General features: G+C 45.9%; 1 protein-coding gene across 7 annotated transcripts in view; it reads left to right on the top strand.

The window, feature by feature from the left end:
• The window catches only part of RGS22 (regulator of G protein signaling 22), a 138,899-nt gene that overhangs the window by 13,710 nt on the left and 104,280 nt on the right, over positions 1–20,909 (top strand). For 6 of the 7 annotated variants that reach the window (XM_077270892.1, XM_077270891.1, XM_077270890.1 and 3 more), the window contains exons 3-6: positions 1,360–1,422; positions 8,389–8,601; positions 11,575–11,660; positions 18,891–19,056. In XM_077270892.1, the coding sequence (XP_077127007.1) occupies positions 1,360–1,422; positions 8,389–8,601; positions 11,575–11,660; positions 18,891–19,056 (528 nt within the window). The remainder of the gene's footprint in view (positions 1–1,359; positions 1,423–8,388; positions 8,602–11,574; positions 11,661–18,890; positions 19,057–20,909) is intronic. The other variant, XM_077270893.1, reaches the window with a different exon arrangement.

Raw genomic sequence — 20,909 nt, 5'->3', positions numbered from 1 at the left:
CGATTTGATTGGCGGGGCCCCTCGGCCTCCGATTTGGTGGGCGGGGACTCTCGGCCTCCGATTTGGTGGGCGGGGACCCTCGGCCTCCGATTTGGTGGGCGGGGACCCTCGGCCTCCGATTTGGTGGGCGGGGACCCCCGGCCTCCGATTTGGTGGGCGGGGCCCCTCGGCCTCCGATTTGGTGGGCGGGGCCCCTTGGCCTCCGATTTGGTGGGCGGGGCCCCTTGGCCTCCGATTTGGTGGGCGGGGACCCTCGGCCTCCGATTTGGTGGGCGGGGACCCTCGGCCTCCGATTTGGTGGGCGCGGACCCTCGGCCTCCGATTTGGTGGGCGGGGACCCTCGGCCTCCGATTTGGTGGGCGGGGACCCTCGGCCTCCGATTTGGTGGGCGTGGACCCTCGGCCTCCGATTTGGCGGGCGGGGCCCCTCGGCCTCCGATGTGGTGGTCGGGGCCCCACGGCCTCCGCTTTGGTGGGCGGGGCCGGGCCCCTCGGCCTCTGCTTTGGTGGGCGGGGCCGCTCAGCCTTCGATTTGTTGGGCGGGGATCCTCGGCCTCCGATTTGGTTGGCGGGGCCCCTCGGCCTCCGATTTGGTTGGCGGGGCCCTTTATCCTCCGATTTGGTGGGCGGGGACTCTCGGCCTCCGATGTGGTGGGCGTGGCCCCTCGGCCTCCGCTTTGGTGGGCGGGGCCAGGCCCCTCGGCCTCCGCTTTGGTGGGCGGAGCCGCTCGGCCTTCGATTTGGTGGGCGGGGCTCCTCGGCCTCCGATTTGGTTGGCGAAGCCCCTCGGCCTCCGATTTGGTTGGCGGGGCCCCTCGGCCTCCGATTTGGTGGTCAGGGACCCTCGGCCTCCGATTTGGTGGGCGGGGCTCCTCGGCCTCCGATTTGGCTGGCGGGGCCCCTCGGCCTCCGATTTGGTTGGCGGGGCCCCTCGGCCTCCGATTTGGTGTGTGCTCTGCCTGGGGCCACTGTGCTCTGCCTGGGGCCCCATATGCTGCCTGGGGCCCCTGTGCTCTGCCTGGGGCCCCATATGCTGCCTGGGGCCCCTGTGCTCTGCCTGGGGCCCCATGTTCTGCCTGGGGCCCCTGTGCTCTGCCTGGGGCCACTGTGCTCTGCCTGGGTGTAGGACACTGGTGACGTCACTTATCTCCGGACATTAGCTCCGGACATTAGCTCCGGACATTAGCTCCGGACAAAGCCACGGAAGTTGGCACAAATTGCAGGAAGTAGTATTCTAGGCAATTATATATTAGATACGTTTTCTTATTTGCCTCTTGGTGTTTGCTATCTTCTATAAATCAGCACTGACCATCACTACCATGGTTTGTGTTTCACGCTCTGTTTTGTTCTATTTGCTTAGGAGGATTTCCTAGTAACAGATGAACTGCTCGTAGATTTCTTCAATGAATTCTTAAGTTTACCAGTAAGTAAACATGGCTGAATATCCCGATATTGCTCAATCCCCATGTACCTATTCATTCTGTAATACAATTACATACTCATATAATACACTTACTGGAATTGTACACTTACTTACATTGTTGATTTTTTTCCATAGTATTACACAATACTGCAGGAATGTAAATAGTCTGTAATCAAACCTGTCAGCAGACACAATTACTGTGTGAAGAACGTATCAGCTCACCAAAATACTTACATTCACTATAAAATAGTCATTCAGATCACCTTTTCTTAAAACTGCATTGTGCTGTTCCAAGTGTCATAACTAGAGGAAAAATTTGAACCTAGGCCCCCACCAGCACGGTGATCAGATGTACGGGCCCATGTAATAATGTTTTCCATACTTACCCCCATCCTGTAATAATGTCCCCCATCTAGTACTAATGTCCCCATCCAGGATCTTTCCTGTAATAATGTCTCCCATCCTGTAACAAGATCTCCCGTTCAGTAATAATGTCTCCATCTTGGCCCTTTCATGTAATAATGTCCTCTTCCTGCAATATTGTCTCCATCCTGGTCCTTTCATGTAATAATGTCCTCATTCTGTAATAATGTCCCAGTCCTGGCCCTTTCTTGTAGTAATGTCTTCATACTATAATAATGTCCCCATCCTGGTCCTTTCATGTAATAATGTCCTAATCCTTTAATAATGTCATTGTCCTGGCCCTTTCATGTAATAATGTCCTCATTGTGTAATAATGTCCCCGTGCTGCCTCTTTCATGTAATAACATCCTCATCCTGTAATATTGTCCCCATCCTGGCCCTTTCACGTAATAATGTATTCATCCTGTAATAATGTCCCCATCCTGGCCCTTTCATGTAATAATGTCCTCTTCCTGTAATAATGTCTCTGTCCTGGCCTTTTCATGTAACAATGTCCTCAGTGTGTAATAGTGTCCCCGTGCTGGCTCTTTCATGTAACAATGTCCCTGTGCTAGCCCTTTCATGTAATAATGTCCTCATCCTGTAATAATGTCCTCTTGCTGGCCCTTTCAAGTAATAATGTCCTCATACTGTAATAATGTCTCCATCCTGGTCCTTCCATGTAATAATGTCCTTATCCTGTAATATTGTCCCCATCCTGGCACTTTCATGTAATAATGTCCTCATACTGTAATAATGTCCCTATCCTGGCCCTTTCATGTAATATTGTCCTCGGCATGTAATAATGTCCCCATGCTGGCTCTTTCGTGTAATAATGTCCTCATCCTGTAATATTGTCCCCGTCCTGGCCTTTTCACGTAATAATGTCCTCATCCTGTAATATTGTCCCCATCGTGGCCCTTTCATGTAATAATGTCCTCATCCTTTAATAATGTCCCCGCCCTGTCCCTTTACTGTAAAAATGACCACCCATAACCCACTGTTCCCTTAACACCCAGCGTTCTCTTCCTCCACCATAGCCGGGATTGAGTAGTCTTCTGCAACTTCTGATTGGCGGGCGGCCTATATAGCTATTGTTCTGTCACATTGAGACCTGCGACTGTAACAGAGATACAAACCTTTATACATGTGCTTGATGTTTGATACATTCGCCATAAACTTCAGTGACGTTTATGATTTGTCTGTGATTTGGTTGTGAATGCCGCTCACTGCTTTAAACACAAGACATTAGTTGAAACGTTAAGACTTGGACAAGAAATGGCTCGCCAAGAAGTGTAGGGCTTTGTTTCATTCAATAGACCATTATCCTGCATAAAAATTATGGTTTTCTTGAAAGATGCAGACTTTTTCCTCTAGGTTTGTGTAACACCCCAGGTAACGGTTGTTACATTGATGTTGCCTTCCCTTCGGGGAGGGTGATATCATACTTGGAGGCAAGGAGGATTCTCTTTACCAGGTAATGCACCCACATTCAACACATTCCGGATCCAGGCCAGAAGGGGGAGCTCAGGAACTGGATTCTGGTCTGGAGGAAGAGTTAGGTTAGTTGGTCCAGGGAGACCAAAGAGACAGGAGTCGGTTGGAGGGAGAGGAGAGAGAGGGAAGTCTGAAACAGAGAGCAGACAGCGGAGCTGGCAGCCAGGATTGAGCTGCAGCTCCAGGAGAGAGGAAAAACCAGAGGGGTTGAAAGTGGTGGAGCTACTAAGGAAAGGAGCACAGTGGAGAAGGAAAGGGGCTCAGAGGGGAACGGTGACTGGACACCCTCAAAGCCAGAGCGCAGAAACCGGGCACCGGGAGCCCGAGGTCATGTTGTACTCCAGGTCACACAGCAGAACCGGAGGGCATAGGACTGCATGCTATTTGCCCACACCACACCTGAAGGTGAAGTAGCACCTGAAGAGCCCAGGTCATGATAGAGACCCTATAAAACGGCTCAAGCTGCCCACCATATAGATAACTGTCCCAGGACAGGAGAGAGAGGACTTTGCACGGAAGCCACAGGCAGCAAGGACCTTGCACACTAAAGCGTGTAGGAAGGCTTATGGACCTCACCTGGGAGAGGTATCTACTTTTGTCTCCAAGCCGGCCGGACCTTATCACCTGTTCCTGGTACCCTGGACTGTGGACTGCTACTGCCAGTAAACCAGGTAAAGACTTTACAACTCTGTGTCCTCCACTTATTTGCCAGCACATGGAGCGCCCCCAGACGCAGGGCTGCGGGGCACTCGGTACCGGGCCTCTCTGTCTCAGTTCTGGGGTTGTCACGGTGGCTTGACCCGGTCCGTGACCCTGCTAAGGGGCGTCCAATTAAAGGGTGTAGATGGTGGTGCGTGGTGCAGGTCGCGATGAATAACGAGGACACAGGGTTGCAGTCTCTTTACCTCTTTACTGAAGGCTTCAAGGTTCTCAATCCAGAGTACGGTTAACAGGGCTATAAGAGACCGGCCGGTCCGATGGCACCTCCAGAGTCCCCTTTGCAGGTGGAAATCTGTGCCTACCTTCTAGCGCCTGTGTGTTGTAGTACTTCCCTGCTGAGCACCACGGGATAGTCCTCACAACTGTTGTGTCTGTTTCTGATGTTATTTCCCACAACTTATGTCTGTTCTGATCTTCTTCTCCGTCCCCCAGATGATTTGGATAGGACGCACCCGTATGACGGGAAGGCCTGGAGTTCTTCCGGGACCCTAGTGTCGCCCCTCTCCCACAGTTGCCCCCTATGTCTTCTTAGGTGATTTTGGTGAGACAGCCAACCTAAAATCAACTGTCCTGCCTCTGTTTGAAGTATTGCTTGGAGTCTAATACTTCCTCGGCGTTCTGGCCACCGGCTACGCACCTCAGTAGGATGTTGCCTCGATCTTACAGCACGACTCCTACTGGTGTTATCTCCTTTTTGCTTTGATCTCGTTTCTCACTCTCCACAATAAACCTCGCTTCTTGTCCTTTCTTGAGACACCGCCGCGATGTAGTGCAGGCGCAGTTCCTTAAAGTTCTTTCCTGTTTGCTAGGCCTCTGCCAGGATCCCACCCCTGACAGGGACCCCCCTGAATCTTCCCCTGCAACACCCTCTGCCACAGGATGTTGCTTGGTTCCAACCCAGTCAGCTTTCTGTCTAACTTTCTGCCTAACCCCCAGTTTTACCAGATTGTGACCAGATTGTGAGGAGTGGCCTAATACATAGCGCCCTTAGCTCCCCCTGGAGGCCAGACTATGAAGTGTATTGGTGTCTGTGATACCTGGTCAGGTGAACTCCTTCAGTGCCATCAGACGTACCATCACTCCCCTCAGCGGCGGAGCATCAGTACTGCAACGACCAGGACTCTGGGGCGCTGCACACACACCATCCTTGCACACTCACCTTGGGAGCCCTGGGGACCCCACTTCACCTGTGGGAAGAGTCACCATCTTGCTGCAACAACATCACCCCAGAGGACCTCTTTAAGCAGCGTCGGTCCCTACTGACAGAGAACCACAGGTGGCGTCACGAATTTACGTAAACTATGCAAACCCTTTCAAGGACCTTTCCCCTCTCAGCTTGAGCTCCCAGGGCCACGGACCGGGTCGCAGCCAACGTGACATCCCCTTTAAGTGCGACAGGTGCTGAGTACCCCAAGCCCAGGAGGGCGACACATTTGGGAGTTGATTTTTATTCCATCTTCAACCCGAAAAAATGCAACTAGCTCATCTTTAAGAATACCAGCCCGTACCAGTACCCACCTCCACCTTGCTGGTGTCTGAGTTGGAGTGGAGGTCTTTGCCTGTTACTTGATCCAGCCACAGGCCCATCCATCTCGTCTGTCAAGAGTCACTCTCATCTCATCAGTCCATAAGACCTTTGAAAACTATTTCTTGGCACAGTCTTGACATTTCACCTTCTGTGTCTTGTTCAGTGGTGGTCGGTCGGTTTCAGCCTTCCTTACATCGGCCATGTCTCTGAACACTGAACACCTTGTACTTCTGGGCCTCCAACGAGGCTGCCTTTCTGGAATTTGACAGCACTGGAGGATAATTTTGATCGCTTCTTGATCGCTAAACCTTTGATTCTTCTCAAATCTTTGGCAGATAATGCCAAACATGTTTTTTGTGACCCTGTTGACTATTTTTGCAAAAAACTCTGGATAGCTCTGTGATCACTCCCCTTATATCTTAGCAATTTCAAGAGTTCTGCATCAATCTGTAAGACATGTGACAAATTTTGACTTTTCAGAGTCAGTTAAATCTATTTTTTTGGGTCATTTTTCAGGAGGAAAATTAGCTACCTAAGGGTATTTTCCCACGGTCAGGAAACGCTGCGTGTTTGACGCTGCGTGCAGCCGCAGCGTCAAACACACAATGTTCAGATGTTACAGCACAGTGGATGGGATTTCCTGAAATCCAGTCTCCACTGTGCGTTAAAAGACGCAGGCAGCAGGCCCGCGTAAACGGACATGCGGAGCGTCTTTACAGAACGCAACATGCTTGTTTACAATGCGGCGACGCTCCATCTCCACAACGTAAATTTACCATAGACTATCATTAGATGTGGTAAAACCACATCTACAGTAATGATTAGTCACATGTGTGATAACTGCGTAAACGCAGCTTACTACGCATGTCTACTAATTTAAATAAGGTCTTACGTGTCACACCGCTGGAAGTCCGCGTCCACTGCAGTTCTCGTGATAACTTAGCTTACCATGAGAACTGCCGTGCACGTGACCGGGGGTTATCTCAGGTCACCCTAGGCTGGTTCTCACGGTCAGCTGACCGCGAGTGCTAGAGTGTAAGTGATTGCAGGAGAGTTATCTCCGGGGGTCATCTACAGGCTCTGCTATGTCTGGATGTCAAGCATCCAGATGTAGCAGAGCTGGACTCATCTTGGGACTGCGTCGGACCAGGGAGTATACTGTTTGTTTATTTTTATTTTATTTTTTTCAGAAGATCGATGGCTTCTCTTGGATTACCAGTATAATAAAGATGGCAAAACTGTGTGGTGTTTTATTTCATTAAAATACTTTATTCTGCATGTGTGTGTTTTATTAACCCTTTACCAACTATAGAATTAGTAATGGTAGGAATCTTATTGACGCCTCTCCATTACTAAGTCGGCTTAATGTCACCTTACAAAGGTGACGTTAACCCCTTATTACTCCATATGCCACCGCTACAGGGCAGTGGGAAGAGAGAGGCTAAGCGCTGGAATTTGCGCATCTTACAGATGCGTCATTTCTGGGGTGGCTGGGAGCTGGTGTTTGTAGCTGGGGGTGCAATATCCATGGTCCCTCTCTAGGCTATGAATATCAGCCCGCAACTGTCTGCGTAGTCTTTCTGGCTATAAATTATAGGGGGACCCCACATCATTTTTTTGGGGGGTCCCCCTATTTTAATAGCCAGTAAAGGCTAAATATACAGCTGCGGGCTGATATTCCTAGCCTGGGAAGCTCCATGGGTATTAACCCCTTCCCGGGCTGCAAACATCGGTCCCCGAGTCACTAACTTTCCTTCTCTGGCACAGAAAATTGCGCAGGAGCCCATGCCATTTTTTTTCATTTTTTTTTTTTTTATTAAACACATTGCGTTTAAGGCCAGTGTCAGGCGTGCGAGAAACTCGCACAAGTCTCGCACCTCAATACCCGACACTGCCGCTGGAACTCGGACCAGAGTTCAGCTACATAGAAATACATGCAGCCGCAAGCTCCGGTCCCGAGTGCTGGCGGCAGTGCCGGGTATTAAGATGCGAGACTCGTCCGAGTTTCTTACATGTGTGATCCCGCGCTAACTCTTTATGTACCATTTTACTATGCTTATTACTAAACATCGGGCTTGGTATTATCTATAGGTATACCTATCTATCTATCTATCTATCTATCTATCTATCTATCTATCTATCTATCTATCTATCTATCTATCTGTGTGTAAACATTATTCTTCAATGGAGTATGTAAAAGAAGAGGTTGGACAAGGAAATTACATCACAATTTTTTTTTGTATATCTTGTTTTACCTGCGTCAAATCCTGAGCAAATACTGAGCCATTCCTGACTATGGAGACATACCCTAATAATTCTGCACACCTTAGGCCGCACCGTCCTCATTACACAAATACAAATCACCTGATCTGCTTCATACAATAAGCATTCAAGCCTGTCTCTCACAGGTGAAGTGTACCTACGATAAAAATTACAGACCTCTCCATTCTCTGTAGGTGGGAAAACTTTCAAAATTGGCAGTGTATCAAATACTTATTTAATCACTGTACATTATATGGAAATGGCCAACACAAGCCTCATGATATTAATCAAACCACCATTGTTTCCTCTGGAAGAGAGCTAATTTTGTTGCGGATTTATTGTGAATTCTCTACATGTGCACAGCCATAGACTGGGTTCAGATGGTCGTATTTCACAGTATACCGTATATGAGGTTGTAAATTTGGGTTATGTGACCCACAATCAGTCGGGCATGGACAGTGAGATACAGCCATCTGAATCCTGGCTGTAGAGATACTAAGTTTGGGCACCTAATTGGGCTCGTAACTAGTGCATCTTTGTATATTGTATTTTTGCAGACTTTCTCTGAAACAATCCAGTTCAACAAAATATATGGCGTTTTTGAAGTGGTCAGTAGTGTACCACATCTTTTGGAACAGCAAATTAAAAAAGTGTTACGTGATCTCCAGTCACCAAATCCCGTCTATAATGCAACCAGAAGTGTCTCTGGACGAAGCCCCAAAAAATCCTCTGTTATTGATGTAAAAATTGACAACAACTACAGTGTTATGGTAAGTGGAGGACATTGAGCTATGGGGAGATTTGCCTTATATTTTTTTAATTATTCATTAAAACAGCCAAATTGTAGCAATTGTTACAATGGGGAGAAGGTTAATTGGCTGCTGTTCAAGTAAATAAATTCCAGCTGCATGATGGCTAAGCACAGAAAGTAGTCACATATTGCACAAGAAACATAAAATCTAGCCTCTGCGCTGAAGAAGCTTGAAAACAGAAAAGTAATCCTTGACGGACCATGTGATTTTTTTTTTTTTGCCTTTGTGCTTTCATTTTTCCTCCCCACCTCTTTCAAGAGCGAAATAGTGAAAAAAATTTTTTTTAAAAAAACAAAACATAATTCTCCAATTGTTTTTTGAGTTTTGTGTTTTAATGTGTTCATTGAGCGGTAAAAATGACCCCGCAATATGTTTCTTGAGGTCATTACAATTTCGATGATTCAAAACTTATATTTTGATAGTTGAAAAACAAAATTCAGATGTTTGTAAAAAAAAAAAAAAATTGGTTTGTGTCGCTGTTTTCTGAGACCTGTCGGTATTTGCACAACAATTTGTAGTTTTTATTAATGTCATTTTTGGGAACCTACAATGTTTTGATTGCTTTTTTTTTGCATTTTTTTGGTGGAAATGCGGCAACGAAAAATGTAAAATCTGGCATTAGATTTTTTTTTCATTTTCACGTTCACGTTATGGGATGAATATTTTTGTATTTTATTAGTTTCTGGTAATTCTGCACGTGGCAATACCATATGTGTTTGGTTTTTTACATTTTACTAAAACGGGGAAAAGAGGAGTGATTTAAACTTTTAATTTATTTTTTATTTTTATGTCTTTGGTTTTTATATTTTAATTACTGTTTGTATTGAATAGATTTTTGCCTTTTCAATACACTGCAATTCAATTCTTGATGAATCAGGGCCAATGTGTTTGCCAGAGAATGGCTGGAGTCACCCTAGCATTTAAAAATTAAATCTCATGTTGATCGGATGAGTGTCATGCAGGTGGCATGCAATTTTCATGTGAGTACAATGCGATTTTTATCACCTAGCATCCGAATGACATGCAAATGCAATCCTTATGCAATGCAATTTTAACATTAGCTTTTACATAGAGTAATTCTCTGTCATTTAAAGATAATTTTCAAATGAAATATTCTTCAATACATATATAGAGAGTAGATAGATAGATAGAAATAGATATAAGTAGATTGATAGAAATATGTGAGATATATAATCAGTGCTTTGCGTGTGTAACTTAGTGTACATATATTTTAATAATAAATAAATACATTTCTGAAAAAAATGGTGTGAGATCCCCAAAATTGTATTAACCAGTAGAGGGAAAGCGGACAGCTGGGGGCAGATGTTTATAGCCTGGGAAGGGAGTAATACACATGGAGCTTCCCAGGTCTATTAATATCGCTCACAGCTGTATACTTAGCCTTTACTGGTTATTAAAATGGGGAATGCCCCTTAAAAATAATGTGGGGTCATCCCTGTAATTAATAGCCAGCAAAGGCTAGGCAGACAGCTGCAGGCTGATATTATTAGGCTAGGAAGGGGCTATGGATACTGGCCTCCTCCCAGACTCAAAACATCAGCTCTCAAACGCTTCAGGAAAGACGCATCCATAAGATGCTCCAATTCTGGCACTTAGCCTCCGCTCTTCCCACTTGCCCTGATGCTTTGGCAAGTGGAGTAATAGGGTTGGGGTTTATGTCAGCTTTATATTGGCAGATTGCAAGCCCAGGGGTTAGTAACCTCATAGTCATATTGTAAATAAAAAAACACCCAGAATAAAGTCCTTTACTTGAAATAAAGACACTGACACCTTTATTTTAAATAAAGCAAAAAAAATATATACTCACCTTGACACGTAATCCACTCAAGGCCATGTACCCCTGTGAAAGATTAAAATTAATAAACAACCATAATTCTCACTTCTCATACGTGAAAATAATTGTCCGATGCCCATGTCCCCTGTGAAAGAGTAAAACAAATAAACAACCATATTCCTCACCTCGCCGATGAGAAGATAATCTATTTTTCCCTTGATGAGTCTAGCACTGCTACATCTAGTTGTCAGGCTGAAGGCTGGCATGATGCGAGCGTTCAGCCTGCCAGCTAGCAGAGACACTGAGCTGTGCATGCTGGTGCAGCTCAGTGCCTAGCAGTGATGTGAGAAAGTTGAGCGGAGTTCATACCCAATGAACTCCAGTCACCTCACTGACGTCAGTGCGAGCACCATGGGAAAGTTCTTACGCTCGTGCTGACGTAAGTGAGGTGACAGGAGTTCACTGGATATGAACTCCGCTTAACTTTGTCAGTTCACCGCGAGGCACCATTCTACGCTTGGTCCTAGAGCCATTCAATATTATTTTCACACCCATTGACTTGTGTTAGCAATTGCGATCCGAAATGTTCATCCATTCGCACCATGCTGCGATTTTTTTTAGCAGTCCGATCGTAATACGAGCTGAAAAAAAAAATCTCAGATGAGCACCGAATCATTAAATAACATTGCTCCGAATGCAATGCGATTTTTTTATTGGATTGCATTTGGATGATTTGATCTCAAGTGTGAGCGAGCCCAAACAAAGAAACTCAGATGAATGGAAATGATTTTTAATCGCTCACATTTCTGCAGCAAAATCTGTTGTGTGTGTATCTACCCTAACCAAAATATTAGTTTGGATGCCGAAAGGAAAAAGGGCTACAGTACCAATATCTGTACTAAAATGCATTAACTTAGGAGAAACACATTAAAAAAAACATGGCAAAATCACAATAGTCCAATGATTTCTATTGTGTAATTGTAGTAAAAATGCAACAGAAAAAAATCTGTGTTTTTCCTTATATGTCTATATGGTTTATTCAAAAACATAAAATGCTCGTAATGCAAACACTAATAACTTGAAAATCTGTAACTTTATATATATAAATGTATTTTTTTACATTACTCATTTTCAAGTGTTTGAATCGGGAACAAGGTGTTGAATGGATCAAGAAGGAAAGACTTCCAGCATTTCTGAAGAGTGACTGCTATTCTGAATACAGGTACAGTAAGATGGAAAAAAAATCCTATTACTGTGACTATAATCTAATATAATTAAACTAGATGGTAGCCCGATTCTAACGCATCGGATATTCTAGAATATGCATGTCCACGTAGTATATTGCCCAGCCACGTAGTATATTGCCCAGTGACGTAGTATATTGCCCAGTGACATAGTATATTGCCCAGCCACGTAGTATATTGCCCAGTTACGTAGTATATTGCCCAGTGATGTAGTATATTGCCCAGTTACGTAGTATACAGCACAGAGCCACGTAGTATATTGCACAGCGATGTAGTATACAGCACAGAGCCACGTAGTATATTGCCCAGCCACGTAGTATATTGGCCAGTCATGTAGTATATTGCCCAGCCATGTAGTATATTGGCCAGTCATGTAGTATATTGCCCAGCTACGTAGTATATTGGCCAGTCATGTAGTATATTGCCCAGCCACGTAGTATATTGGCCAGTCATGTAGTATATTGCCCAGCCATGTAGTATATTGGCCAGTCATGTAGCATATTGCCCAGCCACGTAGTATATTGGCCAGTCATGTAGTATATTGCCCAGCTACGTAGTATATTGCCCAGCCACGTATGTCACAGGTTAAAAAATAAAAAATAAACATATACTCACCTTCCGAGGGTACCCTTGTAGTTCTGTCGCCTGTGTGCGGTGCAGGCGGCAGCTTCCGGTCCCAGGGTGTGATGACGTCGTGGTCACATGACCGTGACGTCACGGCAGGTCCTTCTCGCGCAGGCGCGCAGGACCTGTGAGGACGTCACGGTCACATGACCGTGACGTCATGGCAGGTCCTTGTCGCATACCATCCTTAGCACCGGAACCTGCCGCTTGCATGGAGCGTCGCGAGGAGCGGGAAAGGCGGCGGAAGGTGAGTATATAATGATTTTTTATTTTTTTTATTATTTTTAACATTAAATGTTTTTACTATTGACGCTGCATAGGCAGCATCAATAGTAAAAACTTGGTCACACAGGGTTAATAGCGGCGGTAACGGAGTGAGTTACCCGCGGCATAACGCGGTCCGTTACTGCCGGCATTAAGCCTGTGTGAGCCGTGACTGCGGGGAGTATGGAGCGGGCGCCGGGCACTGACTGCAGGAGAGTAGAGAGGGACTAATCGGACTGTGGCCGTCGCTGATTGGTCACGGCAGCCATGACAGGCAGCTGGCGAGACCAATCAGCGACTTGGATTCCATGACAGACAGAGGCCGCGACCAATGACTTTCCGTGACAGAAAGAAAGAAAGACAGACAGACAGAAGGACAGACAGAAAGACGGAAGTGACCCTTACACAATTATATAGTAGATCTGCAGCAATACCTAAAACATTGTAGTTTTTTTTACAGAAAATAGTTATACAGGGGCGGTTAGTGTTATGGTTCTCAATGGCAAGAGAACATAGCCCAGCAAACATAAGAACTAGCTCTTGGAAGGATGGAAACTAAACTGACCATGAACTAAACCTGCCGCACAACTAACAGTAGCCGGGTAGCGTAGCCTGCGTTTTATCCCTAGACGCCCAGCGCCGGCCGGAGGACTAACTAATCCTGACAGAGGAAAATATAGTCCTGGCTCACCTCTAGAGAAATTTCCCCGAAAGGCAGACAGAGGCCCCCACAAATATTGGCGGTGATTTTAGATGAAATGACAAACGTAGTATGAAAATAGGTTTAGCAAAATTGAGGTCCGCTTACTAGATAGCAGGAAGACAGAAAGGGCACTTTCATGGTCAGCTGAAAACCCTATCAAAACACCATCCTGAAATTACTTTAAGACTCTAGTATTAACTCATAACATCAGAGTGGCAATTTCAGATCACAAGAGCTTTCCAGACACAGAAACGAAACTACAGCTGTGAACTGGAACAAAATGCAAAAACAAACAAGGACTAAAGTCCAACTTAGCTGGGAGTTGTCTAGCAGCAGGAACATGCACAGAAAGGCTTCTGATTACAATGTTGACCGGCATGGAAGTGACAGAGGAGCAAGGCTAAATAGCGACTCCCACATCCTGATGGAAACAGGTGAACAGAGAGGATGATGCACACCAGTTCAATTCCACCAGTGGCCACAGGGGGAGCCCAAAATCCAATTTCACAACAGTACCCCCCCCTCAAGGAGGGGGCACCGAACCCTCACCAGAACCACCAGGGCGATCAGGATGAACCCTATGAAAGGCACGGACCAAATCGGAGGCATGAACATCAGAGGCAGTCACCCAAGAATTATCCTCCTGACCGTATCCCTTCCATTTGACCAGATACTGGAGTTTCCGTCTGGAAACACGGGAGTCCAAGATTTTTTCCACAACGTACTCCAACTCGCCCTCAACCAACACCGGAGCAGGAGGCTCAACGGAAGGCACAACCGGTACCTCATACCTGCGCAATAATGACCGATGAAAAACATTATGAATAGAAAAAGATGCAGGGAGGTCCAAACGGAAGGACACAGGGTTAAGAATCTCCAATATCTTGTACGGGCCGATGAACCGAGGCTTAAACTTGGGAGAAGAAACCCTCATAGGGACAAAACGAGAAGACAACCACACCAAGTCCCCAACACAAAGCCGAGGACCAACCCGACGCCGGCGGTTGGCAAAAAGCTGAGTCTTCTCCTGGGACAACTTCAAATTGTCCACTACCTGCCCCCAAATCTGATGCAACCTCTCCACCACAGCATCCACTCCAGGACAATCCGAAGATTCCACCTGACCAGAAGAAAATCGAGGATGAAACCCCGAATTACAGAAAAAGGGAGACACCAAGGTGGCAGAGCTGGCCCGATTATTGAGGGCAAACTCCGCTAAAGGCAAAAAAGCAACCCAATCATCCTGATCTGCAGACACAAAACACCTCAAATATGTCTCCAAGGTCTGATTCGTCCGCTCGGTCTGGCCATTAGTCTGAGGATGGAAAGCAGACGAGAAAGACAAATCTATGCCCATCCTAGCACAGAATGCTCGCCAAAATCTAGACACGAATTGGGTACCTCTGTCAGAAACGATATTCTCCGGAATACCATGCAAACGGACCACATTTTGAAAAAACAGAGGAACCAACTCGGAAGAAGAAGGCAACTTAGGCAGGGGAACCAAATGGACCATCTTAGAGAAACGATCACACACCACCCAGATGACAGACATCCTCTGAGAAACAGGAAGATCCGAAATAAAATCCATCGAGATGTGCGTCCAGGGCCTCTTCGGGATAGGCAAGGGCAACAACAATCCACTAGCCCGAGAACAACAAGGCTTGGCCCGAGCGCAAACGTCACAAGACTGCACGAAGCCTCGCACATCTCGAGACAGGGAAGGCCACCAGAAGGACCTTGCCACCAAATCCCTGGTACCAAAGATTCCAGGATGACCTGCCAACGCAGAAGAATGAACCTCAGAAATGACTTTACTGGTCCAATCATCAGGAACAAACAGTCTACCAGGTGGGCAACGATCAGGTCTATCCGCCTGAAACTCCTGCAAGGCCCGCCGCAGGTCTGGAGAAACGGCAGACAATATCACTCCATCCTTAAGGATACCTGTAGGTTCAGAATTACCAGGGGAGTCAGGCTCAAAACTCCTAGAAAGGGCATCCGCCTTAACATTCTTAGAACCCGGCAGGTAGGACACCACAAAATTAAACCGAGAGAAAAACAACGACCAGCGCGCCTGTCTAGGATTCAGGCGTCTGGCGGACTCAAGATAAATTAGATTTTTGTGGTCAGTCAATACCACCACCTGATGTCTAGCCCCCTCAAGCCAATGACGCCACTCCTCAAAAGCCCACTTCATGGCCAAAAGCTCCCGATTCCCAACATCATAATTCCGCTCGGCGGGCGAAAATTTACGCGAGAAAAAAGCACAAGGTCTCATCACGGAGCAATCGGAACTTCTCTGCGACAAAACCGCCCCAGCTCCGATTTCAGAAGCGTCGACCTCAACCTGAAAAGGAAGAGCAACATCAGGCTGACGCAACACAGGGGCGGAAGAAAAGCGGCGCTTAAGCTCCCGAAAGGCCTCCACAGCAGCAGGGGACCAATCAGCAACATCAGCACCCTTCTTAGTCAAATCAGTCAATGGCTTAACAACATCAGAAAAACCAGCAATAAATCGACGATAAAAGTTAGCAAAGCCCAAAAATTTCTGAAGACTCTTAAGAGAAGAGGGTTGCGTCCAATCACAAATAGCCTGAACCTTGACAGGATCCATCTCGATGGAAGAGGGGGAAAAAATATATCCCAAAAAGGAAATCTTTTGAACCCCAAAAACGCACTTAGAACCCTTCACACACAAGGAATTAGACCGCAAAACCTGAAAAACCCTCCTGACCTGCTGGACATGAGAGTCCCAGTCATCCGAAAAAAATCAAAATATCATCCAGATACACAATCATAAATTTATCCAAATAATCACGGAAAATGTCATGCATAAAGGACTGAAAGACTGAAGGGGCATTTGAAAGACCAAAAGGCATCACCAAATACTCAAAGTGGCCCTCGGGCGTATTAAATGCGGTTTTCCACTCATCCCCCTGCTTAATTCGCACCAAATTATACGCCCCACGGAGATCTATCTTAGAGAACCACTTGGCCCCCTTTATGCGAGCAAACAAATCAGTCAGCAGTGGCAACGGATATTGATATTTAACCGTGATTTTATTCAAAAGCCGATAATCAATGCACGGCCTCAAAGAGCCATCTTTCTTAGCCACAAAGAAAAAACCGGCTCCTAAGGGAGATGACGAAGGACGAATAGGTCCCTTTTCCAAGGACTCCTTTATATATTCTCGCATAGCAGCATGCTCAGGCACAGACAGATTAAATAAACGACCCTTAGGGTATTTACTACCCGGAATCAAATCTATGGCACAATCGCACTCCCGGTGCGGAGGTAATGAACCAAGCTTAGGTTCTTCAAAAACGTCACGATATTCAGTCAAGAATTCAGGAATCTCAGAGGAAATAGATGATGAAATGGAAACCACAGGTACGTCCCCATGCGTCCCCTTACATCCCCAGCTTAACACAGACATAGCTTTCCAGTAAAGGACTGGGTTATGAGATTGCAGCCATGGCAATCCAAGCACCAACACATCATGTAGGTTATACAGCACAAGAAAGCGAATAATCTCCTGGTGATCCGGATTAATCCGCATAGTTACTTGTGTCCAATATTGTGGTTTATTGCTAGCCAATGGGGTGGAGTCAATCCCCTTCAGGGGTATAGGAGTTTCAAGAGGCTCCAAATCATACCCACAGCGTTTGGCAAAGGACCAATCCATAAGACTCAAAGCGGCGCCAGAGTCGACATAGGCATCCGCGGTAATAGATGATAAAGAACAAATCAGGGTCACAGAAAGAATAAACTTAGACTGTAAAGTGCCAATTGAAACAGACTTATCAAGCTTCTTAGTACGCTTAGAGCATGCTGATATAACATGAGTTGAATCACCGCAATAGAAGCACAACCCATTTTTTTGTCTAAAATTCTGCCGTTCACTTCTGGACAGAATTCTATCACATTGCATATTCTCTGGCGTCTTCTCAGTAGACACCGCCAAAAGGTGCACAGGTTTGCGCTCCCGCAGACGCCTATGGATCTGGATAGCCATTGTCATGGACTCATTCAGACCCGCAGGCACAGGGAACCCCACCATAACATCCTTAATGGCATCAGAGAGACCCTCTCTGAAATTCGCCGCCAGGGCGCACTCATTCCACTGAGTAAGCACAGCCCATTTACGGAATTTCTGGCAGTATATTTCAGCTTCGTCTTGCCCCTGAGATAGGGACATCAAGGCCTTTTCCGCCTGAAGTTCTAACTGAGGTTCCTCATAAAGCAACCCCAAGGCCAGAAAAAACGCATCCACATTGAGCAACGCAGGATCCCCTGGAGCCAATGCAAAAGCCCAATCCTGAGGGTCGCCCCGGAGCAAGGAAATCACAATCCTGACCTGCTGAGCAGGATCTCCAGCAGAGCGAGATTTCAGGGACAAAAACAACTTGCAATTATTTTTGAAATTTTGAAAGCAAGATCTATTCCCCGAGAAAAATTCAGGCAAAGGAATTCTAGGTTCAGATATAGGAACATGAACAACAAAATCTTGTAAATTTTGAACTTTCGTGGTGAGATTATTCAAACCTGCAGCTAAACTCTGAATATCCATTTTAAACAGGTGAACACAGAGCCATTCCAGGATTAGAAGGAGAGAGAGAGAGAGAAAGGCTGCAATATAGGCAGACTTGCAAGAGATTCAATTACAAGAACTGAGAGAAAAAACAAAAAAAAAAAATCTTCAGCAGACTTCTCTTTTCTCTCCTTTCTCTGTCAATTAATTTAACCCTTTTTTGGCCGGTCAAACTGTTATGGTTCTCAATGGCAAGAGAACATAGCCCAGCAAACATAAGAACTAGCTCTTGGAAGGATGGAAACTAAACTGACCATGAACTAAACCTGCCGCACAACTAACAGTAGCCGGGTAGCGTAGCCTGCGTTTTATCCCTAGACGCCCAGCGCCGGCCGGAGGACTAACTAATCCTGACAGAGGAAAATATAGTCCTGGCTCACCTCTAGAGAAATTTCCCCGAAAGGCAGACAGAGGCCCCCACAAATATTGGCGGTGATTTTAGATGAAATGACAAACGTAGTATGAAAATAGGTTTAGCAAAATTGAGGTCCGCTTACTAGATAGCAGGAAGACAGAAAGGGCACTTTCATGGTCAGCTGAAAACCCTATCAAAACACCATCCTGAAATTACTTTAAGACTCTAGTATTAACTCATAACATCAGAGTGGCAATTTCAGATCACAAGAGCTTTCCAGACACAGAAACGAAACTACAGCTGTGAACTGGAACAAAATGCAAAAACAAACAAGGACTAAAGTCCAACTTAGCTGGGAGTTGTCTAGCAGCAGGAACATGCACAGAAAGGCTTCTGATTACAATGTTGACCGGCATGGAAGTGACAGAGGAGCAAGGCTAAATAGCGACTCCCACATCCTGATGGAAACAGGTGAACAGAGAGGATGATGCACACCAGTTCAATTCCACCAGTGGCCACAGGGGGAGCCCAAAATCCAATTTCACAACAGGTTAGACAGGGAATTTAATCATAAATAAATGACTGTTGCGGAGGGCATGGGGGACCTGACAGGTTCCCATTAATAATAATAATAATAATAATAATTGTTTTTGTTCTGTAATTACAGGCTTGCTAAGTTGCTGTCCCAGGTGAAAGTGAGTAATACAGGAGTGAGTCTAGAGATTGATGTACATTACCATCCCTGGACAGTGAGAAGAGTGGCAGCGGCGTCTCCATCCCCTGAGACTGAGAATGAGGACATTATGAAGAGGTTCTTTGTTACTCTTGGCCAAGTAAGGACTTTAAAATAGTTTTGTCATAGTTTACAGATGGAAAGAATATTTGCAATGTGCACATTTTTGGCAGTCTTAGTGTAAATCCACACACATCAAATTTGCTGTGGATTCTGGAGCAAAATCATAGGAATCCACAAGACTATTTTGTGCGGAGTTGCAGATGTAGATTCTCCTGCAGTTTTCACTTTTATTAGGTTTGATTGCAACAGTATACTGTATATACATCTAGAGGTAAAATCTAAATACCGGTAGTTGAAAAAAGCTTATTTCAGCTAAGCTAATTAAAGGGGTTGTCCAGGACTTTAACATTGATGGTGTATCCTTAGTCTGATAGGTGGGGGTGTAGCAGCCAGCAGCCCTGCCGGTAAGATCATTAGCGTTGGTCAGAGAGACGCGGCTCCCACACTGATGACAGTGTGAGCCCCAGCTGTGACAGGAGGTAAAAAGTTTACCTAAGGTCACAGGCGTCGACTGATGGGACTACTACTCCCATCTGCCTACGACTGCTCCCGCTACTAACAGGGAGAGCAGGTGGCAACTGATGAGAGTATTCATCAGCCAGCACCTGCGCTATAAATAATGAGTATTCATCAGCCAGCACCTGCGCTATAAATAATGAGCATTCATCAGCCAGCACCTGCGCTATAAATAATGAGTATTCATCAGCCAGCACCTGCGCTATAAATAATTAATATTCATCAGCCAGCACCTGCGCTATAAATAAATAAATAAATAAACAGCGTGGGTTCCCCTGTATTTTTGATAATCAGCCAGGCAAAACTGTCAGCTGCCGGCTGCAACCCTCAGGTGTCAGATTTAGTAAGGTTAGTTATCAAGAATAGAGGGGTCCCCACACCATTTTTTTAAATTATTTAAATGAACGGCATGGGCCCCCCATTTTTGACAACCAGCCAAGCTAAAGCAGACAGCTGGGGGATGGTATTCTCATATTCATGGCCCCCCAGCCTAAAAATAGCAACCCCCAGCCACTCAAATTCTGGTGCCTTGCCCAGCTCTTACAACTTGCCCTGTGGCAGTTGCAATTGGGGTTCATATTTGTTCGGTTGATGTCACCTTTGTATTGTCTGGTGATATCAAGCCCACAGCTTAGTACTGGAGAGGCGTCTATAAGATGCCTATCCTTTTGAAATTCTACAGGTATATTGCAAATAAACACACAGCCAGTATGAAGTCCTTTATTTGAAATACAAAAAAACACACTTTTGCTTTTTTATTTAAAAATAACAAACACAGTATTACTCACCTAACGCCCATTCTATTGAAACCATTGTCTCCTGTAAAAACACAAAAATTAAAAAACAACCATTTCCCTCACCTGTTCAACGTTCTGTCCCACGCCGTAATCCATGTCTGGGGGATAAATAGTTTACAACCTGGACGGCGCCAAGATGCGACTGTCCAGGCTGAGAACCACTAGAGAATGAGCTGCTGCGAGGGCAGCGTCAGTGACTAGCAGTGACATCATCTAGGTTACTGCAGGTCACTGAGGCTGCATTCCCAGCCGGGCCCCTAAAGTGCGGTAAACTTTTTACCTCCAGTTACAGTTGCTGACTCACGCTGCCATCTAACAGTGTGGGAGCCGCATCGCTCCAACCGGTGGTATTAATCTTACCGCCGATCAGAGCTGCCGGTGTTTCTCGTGCTGTCATGCAGATGGCAGCATGAGAAACACAAGGTTTTCGGGGGCCAAACCTGAACAGTAACACAGACTTCCAGGTGAAATCCGTGTTCGGGGTCCGTTCCCAAACAGTAGGTGTTCGGTACGGACCCTGAACTTTACTGTTCGGGTTCTCCCATCTGCTCACTAAAGAATTAACAAATTCCTTTAA

The sequence above is a fragment of the Ranitomeya variabilis genome, chromosome 6 (assembly GCF_051348905.1).
Source record: "Ranitomeya variabilis isolate aRanVar5 chromosome 6, aRanVar5.hap1, whole genome shotgun sequence".
Classification (NCBI taxonomy): Eukaryota; Metazoa; Chordata; class Amphibia; order Anura; family Dendrobatidae; genus Ranitomeya; species Ranitomeya variabilis.
The sequence above is the reverse complement of the archived record's forward strand: the minus strand, read 5'-3'. Positions and strand labels throughout refer to the sequence as shown.